The sequence below is a fragment of the Poecilia latipinna genome, unplaced genomic scaffold (genome assembly GCF_001443285.1).
Source record: "Poecilia latipinna isolate Pla-1442-1.1 unplaced genomic scaffold, P_latipinna-1.0 Scaffold329, whole genome shotgun sequence".
In the NCBI taxonomy this organism is placed as follows: Eukaryota; Metazoa; Chordata; class Actinopteri; order Cyprinodontiformes; family Poeciliidae; genus Poecilia; species Poecilia latipinna.
The window spans coordinates 244016-264712 of NW_015112945.1; the positions used below are offsets into that span (position 1 = coordinate 244016).

At 40.5% G+C, this 20697-nt stretch overlaps 1 protein-coding gene across 20 annotated transcripts in view; it reads left to right on the forward strand.

Moving 5' to 3' along the window:
• cast (calpastatin) overlaps nt 1-20697 on the forward strand; it is a 48398-nt gene that overhangs the window by 20775 nt on the left and 6926 nt on the right. For 7 of the 20 annotated variants that reach the window (XM_015035238.1, XM_015035243.1, XM_015035240.1 and 4 more), the window contains 25 exons: nt 6346-6414; nt 8368-8511; nt 9649-9744; nt 10309-10434; nt 10600-10650; nt 10740-10841; nt 10974-11051; nt 13134-13172; nt 14026-14109; nt 14790-14900; nt 15683-15745; nt 15836-15940; nt 16094-16210; nt 16328-16441; nt 16841-16915; nt 17021-17110; nt 17271-17375; nt 17491-17607; nt 17735-17848; nt 18139-18246; nt 19759-19833; nt 19928-20032; nt 20125-20241; nt 20348-20461; nt 20548-20652. In XM_015035238.1, coding sequence (XP_014890724.1) covers nt 6346-6414; nt 8368-8511; nt 9649-9744; nt 10309-10434; nt 10600-10650; nt 10740-10841; nt 10974-11051; nt 13134-13172; nt 14026-14109; nt 14790-14900; nt 15683-15745; nt 15836-15940; nt 16094-16210; nt 16328-16441; nt 16841-16915; nt 17021-17110; nt 17271-17375; nt 17491-17607; nt 17735-17848; nt 18139-18246; nt 19759-19833; nt 19928-20032; nt 20125-20241; nt 20348-20461; nt 20548-20652 — 2424 coding nt within the window. The remainder of the gene's footprint in view (nt 1-6345; nt 6415-8367; nt 8512-9648; nt 9745-10308; nt 10435-10599; nt 10651-10739; nt 10842-10973; nt 11052-13133; nt 13173-14025; nt 14110-14789; nt 14901-15682; nt 15746-15835; nt 15941-16093; nt 16211-16327; nt 16442-16840; nt 16916-17020; nt 17111-17270; nt 17376-17490; nt 17608-17734; nt 17849-18138; nt 18247-19758; nt 19834-19927; nt 20033-20124; nt 20242-20347; nt 20462-20547; nt 20653-20697) is intronic. The other 13 variants (XM_015035248.1, XM_015035250.1, XM_015035251.1 and 10 more) reach the window with 6 other exon arrangements.

Sequence of the window (20697 nt, forward strand, 5' to 3'; positions counted from 1 at the left end):
GTATGCGCTCCTATGTTGTTGTTCTAGTCTCATATAGATGTTTCTTTTGATACTTCAGTAAAAAATGTCCTGTGTGGAAAACAGCAAGTGGTTCAGTCGTAAAACGTTGGGTAGTTTTGATTAAAATTGACGTGTAACATAAAGACATTTTACATATTTCTTCCACCTTCTTCACTGTGAACTAAGGGCAACATGGTGAGTTGCCCTCTTCACACTTGGGTCTCTCTCTCTCTCTCTTTTTTTTACTAACTTTTAACCTGCCTACATACATCTGAAAAACTTCAGTAGCTCTCTTGCTGTATTTCGTCTTTTGCTTAAATCCAGATTAAGATGGAAAACTGGGCATAAAACAGAAAATGTAACGTAAACGCAAGAGGCTTTCCTGAGTTTCTCCAGGCTTGTATTCCCTTCAACAATGGCAAGTATGAACAGTATCGCATCCGCTCAGAGTCTTGTATGGCAGGTTTTTTAATTTACAGCATCACTCCTGAGTTTACTCAGCTGTCTGCTCGCTCTTGTCAGCTTCTCTAAAGTGAGAATATTCCCATTCGTTCACCTTAGTTCAAACTGAGGTGCACAGTGGAGGGGGAAAGGTCTCGTTCCTTTTCGGAGATTACGTCATTCCCTCTGTTTAGGGGATCCACATCATCACAAGCTGCCACTGCTATTTAAAAGCAGAGTTAGCAGCTAGCGAGGAGTCGTTTTCAGCCCTGTTTGTAGTGGCGGGTGGGGCAAAGCATTAGTCATCAACTTTCATAGGAGGGCCGAGCTTTTATCACTGAAGTTGGGTGAAGTATCCATGTCGCGCTGCCTGTTTACAAATGACACAAAATGTAACGCGACGCCATACCCTGGTTACTAATATTTGTGCAGTTGTTGCTGTGTGAGAATGAATGATGGGCAGAGCTCAAGTGTGTCGCTTCCTGTGCATGTTGAAGACTGCAGGTTTCATGAGGCGCCCTCTTTTCCTGCTCTCTGGTCATGTGACGACTCTGCCAACTTTACCACTCAGCTTCTGCTGCACCGGGTAGTTGTGGTTGTTTGACCTCCAAATCAAAGCAGAATTATTTTTGATTTCCAGGCTTTTTTTTCTTTTTAACGGTTTGTGCATCAAGAGTTTCTAGCTGAAGTGCATCAATCATATTAACATTGTGTACATAAAGTAGCTTTTAGCTCAATATTATTCTAAGGTTGCACGGTGCTGCTTTGCTACTGGCTCATAATTTAAGCTTAAAGTCGGGTTGGTGAAAATCCTTCATTGTAAAAGAGGCGATGGAGGACGATCCGGCCGTTTGCTTGAGTCAGTGATCTGTGGCGTTTCAGTGAGAGGATTCCTGATGTTATTTTGAGGATCACCCAGGAAGAAGTGGTGACATGTGGCGGTGTGGGAGGAGATCTCCTCTTAAATGAAGAACTAAACTTTAGGCTCGAGAGCGTGGCCGGAGATGAGCTGTGAGAGAGATCTGAGTTTATTATGCCACCAGCTGCTCTCAGTGTAAATTTGCATTAATAAAAAAAGTTTTAAACACTGAATATCACACAGACAACCTGGAATTTATCACATTCTATCAATTTGTTGACTTTATTCATGATGTGGAGCAATATTGTTTTATTCCTGGACCCAAACTACTTTTATGTTTGTACCAGTCACAACGTCAAAAGTGGCAGTCTTGGGTGGATCTGAACAAACCCGGTTCAGTGTACCAATTCTGTCACCGGGTGACAAATGAAGCTCAATGTGACAGACGCACCCAGTCAATTCAACTCTCTCCTGACCAAAGATTACCTCTGACAAACATGAAGCAGCGACTGAATCTGCCAGGGGAAAAGCACAGACTAACCGCCTCTGGTGCGTTATGTTTAATTATTGAGTTTTTCTCAGCCAGTGAACGCTTCCAGACGTTTTTCGTTCGCCCCATCCTTCTCTCCTTCTCTTCGTTGTTGGATCCTTTTCCTCTGCCCCATCAATAAGTCTCCAGTTTGGCATGTTCGATTGTGCAGAAAGACGGGATTCGATGCTAACCTCGTGTCATTTTGGGCTTGCTAAATCAATGTTCAGGTCTGGTACGATTTGATGAGGATTGTTTAAGCAGGTCGTAAGCAAGACACTGTTTAAACTTTTCTGGGGGAGAAAAACACTCAGAAAAGTTTGTGAGTGAATCTTGGAGTTGAACCTGACCAAAGGAAATGGAGAGTCAAAATTCAAACACAACCCACTTCATTTGCTAGTCGCATTTAACTGTGCAAAATATCCGAGACCTGCAGCTGCTTAAATTGAATGTGCATTTTGCTGAGGGGCCGTGTCCTGCATATAAACGGTTACCAATGTGTGCTTGTGGAAGGACAGCTTTTTGTCTTTAAGCTGCTGCGGTAGGAGAGCCATGAGGAATGTAGGAACGCAGCAGTCAAAGGTCACAGCTAGCAGAAAAGTATTTAGGTTGTAATCAACAGGTGAGCTTCTTTTGTCAATCTTTTTAACTTGATGCCTCTAGTTCTTTAAAAATAAAGATAAGTTCCTCCCTGCCCTATAGGTTTTAGTCCTATCTTATTTGTCTTGTGCAGATATTCATTTTTCAAATTCCTCGTCATTCTGGCAGATCAGCATATGCTACATGTGAATGCAGCAGTTTCTTGTTTTTTTATTTTTTTAACACGGGGCTTGTTTGGTTGGCCGCCTGCTGCAATGCCAGTGCTGCCGTCCATGTCTTTTCTCAGTGGCACCTGAAGGAGGTGGAGTACTTGTGCAACGCAGACTTAGCCTCAAGGGGAGGCCGCCATCAAGGTGTACTCCATGTTGTTAAAGCTGGCTCTGAAGCTGATCGTACATGGACACTAACTTTGCAGATACAGCCAGATGTATTTTGTTTTCACCTTTGTGGATTTTAAGTTTGTGACCTTAGCTAGTAGCATCCAGAAATTAAACTCCTTGTTGATTCCTCCCCTCCCCCCACTACCACTTGCCCCGTTCGTAAACTTACCTGAATTTACGGTGCTCTCTATTCAAACACATTGAAAATAATTTTTGTGTATCATCACGTTTCTCTTTTCCCATTTACTTTCCTACTGCTCTGAATAAGCCCTGAACTTGCTACAACCATCTGTTAAAAAACAAACCCTTTCTGGCTGATTACTCTAGTTTTGAACTTTTAAACGAATGTATTTTGATCCAGAAATGACGGATTGCAGACTGGAGGCTTTTGTTTAGTGCAAAAATCAGAACCTGTGAAACGGATTACAGCTTCATCGTCATTAGCCAGTTGCTATGAATAGCCTTATCATTTTACTCTTAACGCTACACGTCAGCTTTCAAATCTTAATTGAATCCGCAAGGAAGGATATTCAGCTTTTTCTAGTGCCACCCTCGAGAGAATGGCACCCTGGGCAGAGAGCCATACCTCCCTCATAGAAATTACCACTATTCTTAGCTTTGATTGTGCACTTTGTGGACCGCTCTGACACAAATGCTTACAAAACTACAGCATTCTATACGTAGAATTGAATCTACATTCAATTTGTACATAGATTTACATTAACAGCACCATTTTCTGAAAATCTCCTATTAATCTAGGAACATAGATGTTTAATGTGGCAGGGTGACTTCCTCTGTGGTGGAGGGGGGGATGCCCTGGGTGCTTCTGACCTCACTTCTTCCTTTATATTACTTCCTTCTCGTTCTAAACAGTCAATCTCCCAACAGTCTGACGGAAAATACAGGATAGAGAAGTTCTAGTTGTTTTCACAACCATAACTTGACAAGTATGGAGTTCCCTTTTTGTTTTATTCCTTTGAATTGTTGAGGATTTTCACCCTTTCATCTGCTTAGACATGGACGTTCAATTTGTCACTGGGTGGAAACAAAATGAGCAACGTGCAGTTCACATTCAGAGATGGGGTTGCGGCTTGTTTTTGTGTGAAAGGCAACAGCTAACTCTCCTGAGTTGCAACGATTTCTTAATCAGGAGTCGCAGATTGCAGATAACTAAGAGTTGGTGCAACACTTTGTGCATTGTTGTAATGTTTTTCTTTTTAATACGTACTACATCAACATTTTTAAAAAAAATGTGTTAGTCAAAGACAGTATTAATAAACTCTGTTATGAACAAATAAGTGGAGTATGTTGACCGGCAGGCTCGGTTAAGTCTGAATACACAATGCTTCAACAGCACACAAAGCGCCGGGCTGGATGTGAACCAGCGAACCCAACCCAGCACCAGAGGTGTGGAGGTTCTCCACTCTTCATTCATGTCATGTAAAAGAACTGGGCTGGGTCCTGCTGAACTCTCTGCTCCACCTGAACAGTGGCATACTTCCAACATGAAGAATGCACGAACCATTTATCGTGCACACTTTTTCTCACATGAAGCTGCGAAACGCAGAAAGCACTTCCTACAGTCGTTATTTCACGCCGTCAGTGAACGAATGGAGTTTACAGGTAGCCTCAGCTGGAAAATTTAATGTCCAATTAAAGTCATTCCCAAACATTTTGAAGCTAAAGGTAAAATGCTTCTGCATGAGATTTCCTGCTTACCCAATGTATTCCTATGTACAATTCTCACCTTGAAACTCGAATGGTACTATAATTCAAATTATTTATTGGAACAATTGTTTCTTTCAGGATAGAATGATACAGCATACAACTTCAACTAGGTCAGGAAAACATATCAGTTTTGATTCAGAGTTTAAATACATAAACTTCCACTAAGTCTTTTTCCCAGCCTCCCTCAGCAAGTTGCAGTCAAACCATCAGCTTTTTGTAGCCATCACCATCAAAAACCTACGTTTTACCAGACCTCTTATCAGAAATAGTTGAGTTCATTTCATTAAATTAGTTGGTTTCTTGTTGCAGACGTGGAATTCATTCTTAAATGAAATTATTTTTTATTGTATTAAGTCCCAAGCTTTGAGAAAACCTTTGCAGAGGCTTAATGTCAGTCTGCTTTATTGATTCCAAAATTTTCAAAATCTAAATGTGTCATGTAGGTTCAATCTGTGAAATACACAGCAAAACAGCCCCATAGCATAATGCTGCCACCACCATGTTTAGCAGTTGCTCTTCGGTTTGAAAGCCCAAACCTTACATATATTGCTTTTGTTAAATTCTGTGTGTTTTGGGTGGTTTACACTGACCGCTGCATATTTCAATCACCCTCTCGGTGTACGTTGACGTTGAAACTCACTTCACTGTGGAAAGTGGCTCTGGTATTCCATCAGTTTCCAGTGGATAAATGGCTTGAGCCTTGATAATTCCTGGATTATTCTTGAACATGATAACCAGTGTCATTTCATCTGAGGATGGCTGTTTGTGTCGCTATAGTTTAAACTTGAACACAGTCTGGTCTTCCAACAGGTCATTGATCCAAATAAGCCTGAAAAGTAGTTTTGGAATCAGTGAAGGTAACTCTGAGGTTTTGGAGGAGTTCCTGACCTCAGTGGTCCGGTGAGGCCAGGAATAAACCAGTCCAGTTAAACTCTGACCTCTTGTGACAGAAGCTCGTTTCTGGCTACAAAAGCCTGTTGCTAAGAGACATCTAATCAAATATCGGTGAGGGTTTATGCATGTGGCGATGTACGTATCTATTTGAGCGAATAATTATCGTTCTCACTGTGTCTGGATGAGGTGAAAACTCAAATTCAAACTTGAGTCTGAGAAGAAAGAAAAAAACATGCCCAGGAGGAGTGGATGTGATCTTATGACTGGTGCCGTATGTGTGTTAGCTTTTGACTCAAGAAGCTGGTTTTATATCTAACCTTTTGACGGCTCGGACTGGGTTATTTTAGAATGTGGCGACCAAGTCCAGATTACATTCACTGAGGACTAAGAATTTCTTTATTTGTCTTGAAACTGTTTTAACTTCATTCTGGTCCCAAAAGGTTTTGCCTGCAGTCATCTCACGTTAAAGTAATACAGTCTTCACTTCAAATACATGTTTCAGGAGGGACACTTGAAGCTAAAACACTAGATTAGCATTTATTTTACTGTGCCACCTCAGCTGAAGAATGGATTGCTGTGCCTGCTCACTGTTGCCAAGGTGACCATTGGCAACAACAATACAGTGTCTTTGCACTCTGTTGTCAAACAGCAGTAACACCCTGCAGTCAGGAATGTAGCACTGGACTCATCCATCTCTGACTGGGTTCATGATCACACTGCCATGCTGCAGTTCTGCTGCTTTGAAAATGAATTATTAAATGAATTGTCTGCATCTTGACTCAGTGCAGATTTGTTTCTGCATATTTTTCCACCATGCAGAAACTCTTGTGAAATCTGAATGCTTCAAATAATTAAGATGTTTTCCTGCATTCTCTGCACATGTGTGACTTTTTTTTTTTTCCCCCTCTCTGCAGTCGCAGTCAAGCCAGTCAACACCCAAACCGGCACCTCAGGTCTCTACTGGGAGCACCGCACAGTTTGAGGTATCTAGCATTCCTTTGTAATGGAGAAAAAACATTTGTTGACTTCCTGTCTGTCTGACCCTGACCTCCTCTACTCCCACCCCTTTAATTGAGCTGTGTTGCTGTTTCCTTTCCTGCTCCAGAACTCGGTAGTGTTGAATTGTGACAACATCTTTAAGTAAAAAGCGGACGCTCTTTGCCATATTTCCAGAGAAACGTTAGAAAATGTTTCCTTTCTCTTACTCTAAACATGTCAGGGGTGACACCAAAACAAACCTCAAGAGGATTAGATTTTCACAGCCCGTCTTTGAGGAATTACTAATTTTATTTTTTTTTTTTAAATATTACCGTTCAGTGTTTTGCACTTAAGATTTTCTGTCTGACCTGTGTTTAACTCTGTCCATTTTCCCATTTATTCTCCTGAACAACTTCCTTACAGAGCTGAAGAAAATTGTTCCCACCGTATGATGTGACAGAGAAAGCATGTCAGACTTGATTGTTTTACTTGCAGAAGACGTTTTACACAATCCCAGAGCATAAGTGCTACTGCTTGTCCCTCAACCTGAGGCTCAGGAGCGTCTGCCTGTTCTGACTTTTAGGATGATTCTATTTTTACAAAACGGACCAAAGTGCAGCACGTCAGACAATTTGAGTTAAAGAGTAACGTAATGCAAGGCAGCTCATCATTTATTGATATGAAGGAATATGTAGAAATGTTTTTATCCTCAGCACCTCTTTTCAAAAATTATATTTCATATTAAACTGAGAGTTGAAGTTGTCTTTAGTTAGCATTTCTAATTGTAAACCCTTCACGTCTTCATGTGTCAGTGGAGAATGAGAATGTCAGAAGGCTTGTTATAATCGGCTGTCTTAGCCAAAATCTTTCATCTCGAAAGAAAACTTCTGGTTGTTTTCCAACACACACCACCACAACTTTAGCACTCCTCTAATCGAAGATGAACTATGGTAAATATTAAGCAGAAATGGAGATTTTCCAGTTAGTCGTGCAGCGCGACTGTGACTGGCACCTGATCTCTGTCCGACCGTGACCACTTCTAGCCCTCTGTCCTCTCGTTCTTCCCAGTATCTGACTGTAATAACCGCATCAATAGTTATAACTCTGACCATTTATTATTGGAGTTATTTTCCACTGGGATCTGTCTGACATGATTCCCGGCACCAGCATGTAGCCAGAGATCTTCCACCAATCTGACGAGTTTTACTGTTGTATCGAACAGAAAATGACTCTGGTTCCTTTGGAGGAAGGGTGTCCAAAGTGTGGACCACGGGCTTTTTGTGGACCATAGAATCATTTTGTGTGGCCCACTGATCTCAAATGATTCACTCAATATTTTCAATGAGCGCAGTAATCCATATTCCATCTTTATTTTATCTCCTGTATAACACACTAAGAAGACCTTTTATTATTTTAGCAAATGTTTTTGCCAAATGTAAAAATGGTTTCCTGTGGCTTAGAAATGGAGGTAACTGTATGCCTGCCTCTTTAAAAAGGTCAATAAGTGAGACCCTCATCATTTAGGTGACAAAAATGCTATAAAATTCTTTTCAGCTTAAAAAATTTGCTTTTTTTGTATTGTATTTAGTATTTTTAACTTGTTGAATTTAACACTTTTGGTAAAAATTTGGACACTACTGCTTCAGTGGAAAGCCCCTGTTAGCTTAACTCTGAGTCTATTCCCTGACTCTCCATACTAAGACTGCTTTTACTTCAGATAATTGACTACTGATATCTACCCAACATGCCCTAGATAGCAGAGACGGGTACATGAGACATTTTATCCACATTCTGGTTGTTGTCTTGCACATTAACCTAGTAAATATTACACAAAAGTAAGTTTTGAAGGAACCAGATCTTTGGTTCTGTATTGAAAACTGAAACTTTTCAAATTAAAATTAGAATGGCAGCAGTGTTGCCGTTTTCTGATCCACTTCCCCATACGTGGTGCATTGCAGAAGGCACCTTCAGGATCCACCATGACCACAAAGCCCGGGGTAGTTACCATGGCAGTGGGCGGGGCCGCAGGGAGTGATGTGACAGCAGGAGCAGCTGCTAAAGCTGGAACTGCAGGAAAGGATTCGCCTAAAGCCAAACCAGAGGTAGTCGGATGCCGAGCTTCAAAGTAAAAGTCAAAGGGCACTTTTGGGCTGTTTGGTGCAACGTCCTGCACCGCTTTCTCCTTTTGGTCTGAACACTCGGTCTGCTCATTAAGGGGAACGGGAATTTCTTGTTCACTGGCTTCATCTCTTCACCATTTACTCCTCTTTATGGTTTGGGCTGCACGTCCTGATCTCACACAGGAGTCAGAAGCTTATCACTCGCCGTTTCCTTTTTAAGTGGGACTTCATAACTCATATTCTCATAACTTTCTACTTGATGTGCATACTCCTTCTTCACTCCCTGGCTTACATCATGAATAACTTTCTCAATCTTCCTTTATACACATTGGCTGATGACTAACAGTGAGCTGGTTGGTGTTACGGTCACCAGTTGGGACCAATATACTAAGGAAGGAAGCCGATGTTGAAAGAAAACCTTTGGAAGTCCTGTTTGCTCCGAGGCATGTCGGGGACAGAGCAAACATTTGGAGGAAGGTGCTCTGGTCAAGAAGACCAAAATAGAATCCTTTGCAGGAAACATCCTAGATACATGACAGCCGCAGAGCATCATGCCTTGGAGATGGTTTTCAGTCCAGAGAAAAACAAGCTAAAGTGTAGGTTTGTCTTCCAGCAGCATGGCCCTAAGCGTACAGCCACAGCTTTGATGAAACGGTATAGATTAGCATATTTACATGTGCTAAAATGGTCTAGTCAAAGTCCAGACCAACATCATGTTGGGGAATCGATGGGAAGATTTAGAAACTGACTTTCTCAGACACTATGTATCTAATCCAAGTAATCTTGGGCTGTTTAGGAAAGACAGTTTGATGCAGATGCATTGATAGACCTTCTGCTGTATTTGAAAAACATACTCTCTCCCTTCAGTTTCATATTCATGCACCTCTTTTTGTCAGTCAATCAAAAGAAAAAAAATCTAATTAAAGACATTAAAGTTTGGGTTTACATGGTGACAAAAAGTAGGAACATTTCTGCAAGGCATTGTATTGATAACTCTTTCAGTTTCCTTATCCGTTTTCCTTAACACCTTCAAGGTCTTCCTTATGCACTTGCTTATTTGCTTGAAGATACTCTAAAAACTTTGGGTTTTCATGTTGTAACTTGGCTACATGTATGTAGGCTTCTCTGGGCTCTCAAGTCAAAGCCTCAGTCCATTCTCCTGCTGCTGGAACAGCTGCCACTACAGCAGAGACCAAACCTAAAGACGCAGCCCAGGTAGACTCCGCTTTCAGTTCGGGACGGACCAGCTGGGATGCATCATGCCTTTTAGGACGTCTTTCCTTTCTCTCTTCATTTCTTTCTGCTTCTTTGAGTTGCAGAGTTTTACATGGTTTGGTTTCTGTCTTTCTAACTGGAAACATCATCTTTAGACATGGTTGTTGGAATTTTCTTTTTAAGTTTCTTTGACCTCCGTTAAACATTGACTTTGATCTTCTGGGGCGGTATGAGTGACCTGGAATCTTTACTCTCCAGCTCTTTGCTCAGCATGCCTATGCTTGTTCTCCCATAACATGACTCTCACCTGCAAACCACAGTCACTCTGAAGAACTGAATAACAAGCAGAGGTGTACATTTCGTTTTGTTTTACTTCCACCCTTGCATCACTTTCCTTTCTTGTCTTTTGACCTCACAAAGCTTGGAGGAGACTTTTCCTCTCTGTGGATGTCGGGGACTCACTGTCCTGCCTCCTGTGTGTTCGTCACGTTTATTGCACAGTTTACATGTGCACACTGGACATGAACTTGACCTGTAAATTAGTTGCGTCTCTTGCATTTTTAGAGCACAACTACAACCACAACAGTCAAAGCCGACGCCGGTAAAACGTCCAAGCCAGCTGCAGCAGCTGTGACTGGAAATGTTTCAGCTCAAGCGAAGAAGGAAGACACTAAGGCAGCACAAACAAAGGTAGACGATCATAATCCAAACTACAACGGAGGCTGCCAGGAAACAATATGTCTGTAGATTTCTCTTCTTGCAATCCAGAAAGATAACATATGCTTCAGACTGCAATCGACTGTCTGGGGGAAGAATGCGTTTTCTTTATGATGCTGATGCCAATCTACGTTGCAGGTGCAGGTGGAGGTTCCTCCCACGACAGCAAAAGCGACAGCAGCCAAACAGGTAAAGGTGCTTTGAAGCGCTATGGGCATGTGTTTGCTTTGTGAAGCATGTTGCTTGCTTGTTGCATGCTGAATGTGTCGCCTGTGCAGGCCCCTGCTGAGGATCCGTTCAATACCCTGAGCAGCATGCTGCCCTCGGCTGATTCTGTTGCTCCCTCACGGCCTGCTTACACAGGGCCGGAGGTCGTAGAGGTACAGCATAGGCACTGCTTTTGCATGCATTTAATCATCCTGTTAATTGTTGATTTAAAAAAAAAAAAACACATAATTGACGCAAACTTGCATGGCTCTGCTACGTGTAATTGTGTGGTGCACGTTCCTTAGCATGTCACCTTTGAAAAAGTCGTGAAGTGTGGAGAAAGAGACGACACGCTGCCTCCGGGATACAGATGGGGAGATATGGTCAGTTTGCTGCTTCTTGCCAAGGCTTTGTTCGTTCTACAGCTTCAGGTTTTTCTCTGCATGCGTCTTTCATGCGTCTTTCATGTCTGCTTTCATGAACGCTCACTGAATAGCTTTCACACTAATGAATCAAACTTAGCCAGATTTATAGGACTGAACGACTTATTGACTGAATTACATTATTTTTACACCAGAGGTGGGCAAAGTATTCAAGTAAAAGTAGCACTACTTCAACATATTTTCACTCATGTAAAAGTAAAACTGAGAAACCACTCAAGTAAGACTAACGAAGTATTTCGTTCTGAGTAAGGGAGCGATCGATTAATATTTAAGATTATGTCATCAGACAGATCAAAATGTAAAGTTATGTGAAAATGTGGGTATATTAAAGATCAAAATGAAAATGATTCATATAAATAACGTAATTACAAAATCAGGTAAAAATAATTGTTTGTACGAGTCAAGTTCTTTCAACATTAAACCTATCAAACAGTAACAACTGCAGGCATGTGTCTGTGAATGTTTGGTTAAAACAATCTAGTTCTTCATTCAGTGAAGACACTCAAAGTGGGTCAAGTATCTAGAAGTTTTACTCAAGAGTAGTGATATTTCATAATAAAATCACCCAAGTAATAGTAAAACATACAGCATAGTGAAAGATACGCCTGAAAGTAAGAAACTAATTGCCACCCAATTATGTTCTACACATTGATCACTTTTTTTTGACGTTTGTTTTTTGGTAAGAAATCATGAACAAATTTGTCCAGTTCAAACCTGAAACAGAATCACAGGAACCTTCTAGATTTTCAGAAGCTTTTTAGCTGCTCAAAGGAAACAAAGATGCTGCTGGTTAGTTTGGAGCTCAGAAAAATAATAGATGGTAAAGCTAAAAGCAGCTTTCTGTTACTGCAGCTGCCTCCACTGTGGACAGAAAATAAACAAAAAGCTTGAGTTGATTTTTACCAAAAATGCATATGGAAGACCTTACCTTTAAAACTGGAGGCAGCTCCCCATTCGTTCACCAATTGTCAGTAATTGCTGCAGGAAACCTTTGTATTACATCTTTTATGTCCAATTTACAGACATGTTTTATATGATATTTTGCAAAATCAAAGGCAAATGATAATTGGCCCGCACTCTTATTATGCTTTATCAGTTCTGAGAATTTCATAATGCTTTACTCTATCAGCCACTGTTTATTATAAACAAAACTAAAAACCACTGGTTACCGGACGAGCCCCCTACCTCTTGAGCCACAGCCAGCCACAAGTCAAATTTGTTTTGGATACTAGAATAAAAAGTAAATATTTAACCTTTACATATTTTTTATTTTATTATTGTTGTCCCTTTTCAGACATAGTCACCAAATTAGAGGTGTATTTGCGTGTCATAGTGTGTGTCTGGAAGGTAATAAGGTGTTGCATTTACACTTAGGAATATGTGTTACTTTTGTTTTGCTTTTTTTTCTGAAATAAATTCATCATCATCATCAATAGATGTTTGTACTTTCTATTATTGGATATGTCACAAAAAATCTAAAAGGCTTTATTGTTTTGGAGTTTTTTTTGGCATCAATAGAGTAATATATATATAAAACTAAAACACCCAACTCATATTGACAGAATAGTTTATAATATTTGGAAGTATCAGAAAGTTGCATCAAAATAATTAATTTTGCCTGCCATTTTTTTTAAGAGGCTGACGATCTAGACAGGAACAATCGTACTGCACTTTAACATTGACTAGGTTGATTTAATTGTCACAACTACCGTTTACATAAAACACAACAGCAGAAGGTACTGAGCAACCATACAGGAATAAAATTAAATACTTAAATACTTTAAATAATCCAAATGTTAAATTCAGGTCATAAAAAAACATTAGATTCTAAGAATATACAAAAATATGTTTGTATGGTTGACTTCTGAAAATCCAGACCTCCGTAAAAGGGGATTTTATATCTAAAATCTTCTGGTGGGGATAACTGTGACTCCAGGCTGTACTCTGAATGTCTAAATTGTTTTGCCTCTTTATTTTTGTCCTAATATTGAAACGTGTATCCTTGTCTTCTCCTTTTTTTAGCCTCCAGCCCCTACAGATGCAAAACCCAAAGATGTTCCTGTGAGTAACCCTTTCAGCACTGCCCTCTGTCGGAGCTACGGCTTCCTGAACTCTGAACCCTATAATTAAACCCAGAGAAAAATCTGAAACTTGCTCCCAATAAATATTTTCCTACATATGAAACCAAAAGAAGTCACGCACACACACACACACACACACACACACACACACACACACACACACACACACACACACTTGTGCATGTGCTTACTGTTTCCACTGTATGAGCTGCAGGTTCCTCTGCTGCTGCATTGCACTGCTGGGTGTTGGCTCGGCAAACGGCTCCGAGTCGGATCTACCTCCTCATTTCGGAACTAGTCGATTCATGTCGAGCAAAACGCAGCACTCGTATAAATATGTGTGCATGAACAAGCACATACAGTACGCCGAACCCGCTTGCTGCAGCACCTCAGCTGTAGTTTAATATTTGCTCGCTCTCAGCACACCCACTCCTGCATCGGCCTACTCCCACTGCATTAAGAGGTCACAGTTCTTTGGTCCGTCTGTAATCTCCGTCCAGCCTGATAACATTCCTGGGTTTTTAGTTTGTGTTTATCTCCCGAGTTGATAAAACAGCTTGAGTTAATGTCCCAAGTGTCATATAAAAAAAAAAAACACATTTAATTGTGAGTTCTTTTTTCGCTTTGTGGAATGTGAGGAAGGGTGTGCCTGTACTTTTCCCTCAGTGTGGGTACGTACAGTCTGGTTTGCATTATTTTTCCTTTAGCTTGTGACGTGATGTGCTGTGCCATCTAGTGGAGCATCGCGTGGTTGTTGTAGAAAACTAATTTGGGTATTTTTTTACTGAATGAAGATGTGATGTCTGATGCTTCTGCTCTCGTTTTAACATCAGAAACCGCTGAGCACAGACGAGGCGCTGGATTCCCTTTCGATGGGTTTTACATCCACTGCTCCATCGGCGCCCAAGAAGCAGGAAGTGAGTGTTTTTCTTTATTGTTGGCTTTCGTCCATCCTTTCCGTAAAACCCAGTGCTCTCGTATGAAAAGAGCATCTTATGTTTATCTATGTTGGAGAGCAGAAGAATTTGTTTCCCATCAAGTTCTTCACATTTTATAATTTCAAGCTATAAATTCTAATAAGTCACATAGAAACACAAAGTAGTGCATAATTGTACAATGGAAGGAAAATAAAATTTTTAATAACAAAGTTGAAAAGTAAGGCTTGCAGTTATGTTCAGCCTCTCGCAGCCAAGACTTTGAGAAGCCACTTTTTCATGTAATTACCACTGCAAGTTTTTTTTGTGTACGTTTTCCAGCTTTGCACATCTTGAAAATTTAATTTTTGTGAACAATAGTTCCCCTTTTTTGCTCCATCCGTTCTCTGTTCGCCTTAGACTAACTTTTCTGTCCCTGCTAAAGAAAACATTCCCACAGCCTGATGCTTCTTCTGCCATGTTTCACTCTGGGGAGGTTCAGGGAGATTTTACATTTAGGCTGCAAAGCTTCATTTGTTTCTCATCTGATCCCAATCAAATCCATGGACGTTTGGAGTTGAAATATGATAAAATGTGGAAAAGTTCAACTCTATGTCAAATTCTGGTATCATTATGGTATCACTGCAGAAGATTAGAGGTTTTATTCTGGGTTTGTGTTGCAGAAAGCTGCTGCAGCCCCTGCAGCTGCTCCTCCTGCTGATAAGAAAGCCAGGATGGACAAAACCTCAGATGACTTCTCGTTGGACGCTGCAGTTTCCTCTCGTCCCTCCACGGTATTTTCTCCCTGAAGTACCCGGCAGCAAAAAGCTCAAAATTTAAATAACACAACACCATGTTTGCTTTCGTACCAAGTAGCAATTTCATTGATTGTGAAATTGCTGCCTTTGTTTTTGAAAAGTAGAAGTTATTTCTAAAAACCTTCTAAAGGCTAAATCTAAATCATAAGTTTGGAACCAAAATCTGTCGTTCATTTTTGTACTTGTGAATGTTGTGATTACGTTTGGTAACTTTTAGACTCTAACATTAACAGGAGGGGGTTTTTTTTAATGATTTTTTTTGAATTTCGAACTTGTAATACCAGAAAGGTTAACTATTGTTATAAGTTGTAAGACTTTTTTTTAAAGTTATTATTTTGCCTACATACAGAAATAAATATATTTGTCAAACAATCGACTTGGAAGTGGTTACAAGAAACAAACCAGCTGCTCCACCACCCAGGACTTTTCTTGAAATAATTTTGATTTTGGAGTTTAAAAGGCCTGGACAATGTTTATACATTAACAGGGGGTTAAGAAACAGCATTGATTTGATATTTATTTTGAATTTGATTGGACTGTCATTTTCCACATGGACGACACAACCAGCATATTATTAATAACGCACCTAATGAACCAATTTAGTCGACCTTGAGGGCGATCCTAGCTCTTCTTTTTGTAGAATGAAAATATTGATACGACTTCCTCTGATACAAGCTGTGTGTTTGGTTTCTCATTTAATTTCAGTTTATAATGTCTTTTCTTGTTAATATTATTCTGCTGTCTGTCTGATGTTGTAGAAAACCGTTCCTCCTATAGCTGTGTGCCCCGCTAAGGTCAGCACCCCGGTCAAGTCCGACAAGGTGAGAGAGAGGCGTGAGGTTGAAAACGTATCTATACTGTGAATAAATGAGTCAGATCAGCTCACCTTTTGCATCATGATGTCCCGTCAGGGCGAGTCTATCCCTGGGGATGCTCTCAGTGCCCTCGATGACATGTTGGGACCAGCTGAACCAAAACCGGAACCTCCCAAACTCAGACCTGAAGATGTCGTAAAGGTAGGAGCTCAAACAGCAGCACGTCCCTGATTTTATGGCCTCTCAGCTGAAATCTGTAACAGAAATAATTTAGTCCAAAGCAATTAGTTTTTAAAAATGTCTTATTATAGTTTTTTTTTCTTCCCCTCATGAATGCGTAACTAATTTTAACAGGAGGCAAACATCAAGTCGGAGGTGGGTGTTCGTGTAGGAGAGAGGGAGGACACGCTCCCTCCAGGTTACAGGTTTAAGAAGGAGGACATAAAAAATCTGCCTGCTCCTAAACCTGAGGTAGGACATGGAGACACATGTACATTACTTCTAAAACAAATGAATAGTTTCTAGTGGAAGAGGTGAAAAAATATTTATTTTTAAAACTCTTTTACTCTTTGCTTTCTCCTCTGGTAGCCGACTATGGGAACAGGAGAAGCTTTGGACTTTTTATCTGGAGACTTCACAGCCCCAGCAGCAGCAGCTAAAGTCCAGGCTCCGGTGGTCACACCGTCAGCTGCTGCCGCACAGGTTCAGAGATGTCCGACTCAATATTTACAAAGTTTTGACCAGTCAGACCAATTTTAGGCAATTCCAGTTTTTCCCTTGAGCTTTATTCAGCAACATTCGGGTACTATTCTTGCCATTAGAGAACAGTCTCAGTTTTAATATTATTTTAAAATAAAATAATAAAAAAAGAAAAGCAATTTAAGCTAGTAGCGTCTCATTTTAAAAATACGCTTCATTATTTGCATCACTATATTGAAGAAAGTAGGTCATGTCAACATGACACAGAGGATGACAACTCTAAAAGGTTAAATAGAAAAACTTTGCTGCAGACGTCTCAATAAATTATAAAAGTAGCTTCCTTACATATCTTGGTTCATCTCCGTTTACAATGTTGTTTCACTTCTTCGCTTGTTGTTGCAGAAAGCGCCCCCTGCTGTCAAGAAAGCGCAAACAGACCTCTCTCTGGAAGCTGCTGTGTCTGCTGGCAGCGCTCAGGTACAGTACACCTGTTTCACCAAAAGGTGTCACCAGATTAACTCATTCGTTCGTAACTTCTTTTATTTATTTTTTAAAATAAATGTTATGTGTTTTGTCTCTTAGAAAGTGGAGTCCTCTGGAGTTCCTCCTGTTTCTGGGAAGAAGCCTTCAGCAGGGAAAACCGGCGCTGTGGACAAACCAAAGAGTGATCAGGTGCAGTGGCAGAAACTTTTATCCTTTTCTCTCTCTCTCTCTCTCTCTCTCTCTCTCTCTCTTTGTCTCTCATCTCTCACTTCCCATCTTGCTTCACATTTACACAGGAGAACCTTTTGATATGGGATCAATATCCATAGATTTCCTTGTCTCTCCTCAGGGCGGCGAAATGTCTCTGGATGCTCTCAGCGCTCTCGTTGACACGCTGCCAGAAGACAAACCGAAACCAGAACCTCCCAAAGTCAAGCCTGAAGACATCGTCTCGGTAAAACAAAAAAAACAAAAAAACAAAAAAAAAACTGAATACTCCTGAGCTTTTTGATGCCACGCAGGACGTTCTATGTGTTGCTTATGTATCTTTTCCCTTTTTATGTTTCCAGGAAGGCAAAGTAAAGCAGGAAAAGGGTGTGCGGGTTGGAGAGAGGGAGGACACGCTTCCCCCGGGTTATAGGTTTAACGAAGAAGAGCTCAAAAAGTTGCCCGCTCCAAAACCAGAGGTTAGACACAAAATCCAATCTGAAGGAGTTCAGATTGAAACGCCTGCCTCAGATGATGCTCAGTAACTTCATATTAATCATGTATCAGTGTCGCATCAAGTGTTGGATCCTTCTCTCTGTCCTTTAGCCCAAAATGGAGACTAGTGACGCTCTGGACTTTTTGTCTGGAGACTTCACGACCTCGTCTTCAGCTGCTCCTGTCCAGGCTCCAGTTGTAAAACCCTCAGCTCCTCCAGCTCAGGTAAACCACAGACACACCTGGGTCAGATGTTAAATTTAGGCTTTTTTTTTTTCAAAAAATGATTTGTCTGCAAGTGAAAGAGATAAGCTGATTAGCATGTAGGAACATTTCTAGGGTTATCTTGGAGGCAGATGTGTGTTTTTATTTTTCAGTATTATATTATTGCTTATATATTTGTATTAAGTGAGGGAAGTATCAAAACATGAGTTTGGAAAATGTCACATTTTAAATTCTATGTTGTTTTAAACAGTTTGTAAATAGTTTTTTTTTTTTTTTTTTTGCATTTGTAGGCAAAGGTGGAGAATTTGGCTGCTTTGGAAAGTCTTGATTTTGTCGCTCCATCTAAAGCGTCTGGAGTCCACGCGCCTGTTCCTCCCACTACAAAGAAAACACCTGAGGTAAAAAAAAAAAAAACTAAACTAAACTACCTGTGCGCTCACTAGAGATGACCCCTTGAGGGTTTTATTGGCCCACATTATACTTATTGGTACATTATACTCTGCATTTCATCGGGACTGCATTCTGAACATGTTTGTTTGTTTTGTTTTTTTTTGTTTTTCTGAGAGTGACGGATATTTTGTCTGAGACGTCTTTTTTTTAACACATTTATTTAACTCTGCTCATGTGACCTCAGTTGTCAGTAAACTCACTACAAGCTAAGATAAAGCAATTATTGGTAACACTTTATTTGAAGAGGGTTGAATAAGACTGTCATGACACTGTCATAAACATGACATAACACCTGTCATGAACATGAATAAGCACTTTTAATACAAAGTTGACATTATTCAAAATGTCTTTGTCATGACAACTTTACATTAACCAAGAAATCATTACTGTTTAAACTTTACCTTTAATAACATAAAGTTACCTAATTTTTAAAGTGCAATCAGTAATACTTTTATAACAAATTTATATCAGTAATGATTTCTTGGTTAATGTCAAGTTGTCATAAAGACATTTTGAATAATGTCAACTTTGTATTAAAAGTGTCATAATTTACCGAATGACACTTTATGACTGTTGTCATAAATATTCATGAAGGCTTATTCATGTTCATGACAGGTGTTTATGATAGTGTCATGTCAGTCTTATTCAACCCCCTTCAAATAAAATGTTACCCAATTATTTTATGCTAGGTAATTAACTGAAATGCTAGGCTAAGTTTAGGATGTTTTCTATTTATTTTACAGTCTAGTTTCAGCTTACTGTAAGGAAAAGATGATTGCCTGCTTCATAAATGTAGTGCTTTACTCTGAGCAGCATAAATTGAATAACTAGAGTTTCAGCTGCTCTTTCCCTGCACCAGGGGTCAGCATCCTGCAGCTATTTACACCCTGTAGGGATGAGCTTCATAACTTTGGCCGTTTTTTTAACTATAAGCAGACTTCCAACTTTCATTTATTTCTTGGTGATACATAAATGTAGAATGTTTTTATGGATATATCTCAGTTAAAATGGTGTATTTTTCATGTAGTAATAAAACAGGTCATGTAGATTTTGTGACTCAGTCTAAACTTTATTTGGGACTGTAAACGTTTCTCTCTTAGGGTTAGAGAGAAACCCCAGAGTTTCTCTCTAACCTGGTCTGACTGGGCTCTGAATTGGATGCTGCTGAGCTGCAGCATCCAATTCAGTCTCCTTTAACACCAAAGTAATTGTAAAAGGTAAAACTCTTAGATTGTAAATGGAGAACCCAGATTTGCTGCATCCATAAAATATTCTCAGACAGCAGAACGGTGTGGATCAGCAATGCGGTCCTCATCTTGCCCCCCTTTCAGACGTGGCGTCTCCTTTCAAAGATTACGACAATCAACGATACAGTTTTCAATTATAACATTCTTCTAAAACCTGTCAAAGTTCTCCAGTGGACACATGCTACAGTGTGCGTCTTTTGTGTGTTTTTGCAGAAGACCGTTTGTCCAATGGAGCAACAACCCCAAGCTGTCCAGAAGAAGCCAGAGCTAGCAAAGGTAACGCCGGCGGTACAAACCTTTATTTTGTTCCCTCTTCGGTTTTATTTTTCTTCTACTTTACAGTGTGGAAGTGTAATTTCCTCTCTCTTTCCTTCCTCTTCAGGGGGACTCCATCTCTCTGGATGCTCTCAGCGCTCTTAGCGACACACTTCCAGAGGACAAGCCAAAACCCGAACCCCCCAAACCCCGACCTGAAGACATCGTCTCGGTAAAGAGCACGCAGATACACGCGTTTTCTTTTTTGTTTTCTTTTGAGGATGTGCACATTTTTGAGGTGGGACTAATAAATTCTTCTTGCAGGTGGGCAAAATCAAGAAAGAGGAGGGTGTGTTTGTGGGTGAGAGAGACGACACACTGCCTCCAGACTACAGGTTTAACAAGGAAGAACTTGAGAAACTGCCCGCTCCCAAACCAGAGGTGAGACCGAGAACATTATACCTTCTAGTAGTCGGGTGTAATTTTTTTATTAACCTGGTTCTGGAGTCTGTTTCTTAATTTTTTTCTGTTTTCTTTTTTTCACCAGCCCGCCATGGGAACCGGAGAGGCTCTGGACATTTTGTCAGGAGATTTCACATCCTCCTCTGCAGCTCCTGTCTGCCAGGCTCCTGTCGGCGTCCCATCAGCCCCTCCAGCACAGGTACGCGTCGGCGCAGCGTAATCACATCTGCTTAACTCAGAAATTGGCTCTCCTTAGTAAAGACCGTGTCGCTCCATCGTTCTCAGTCGCCTGATGCCGCCCTGGATGCCTTGGCGGGAGATTTCGTTGCCTCCTCTGCAGCTCCGTCTGTAAAATCTGCACCTTGCGTTGCACCAGATGCCGACATACCGGTAAAGATCCACCGCGAGCCGAAGCCTTTTTTTTTTTTTTTTTTT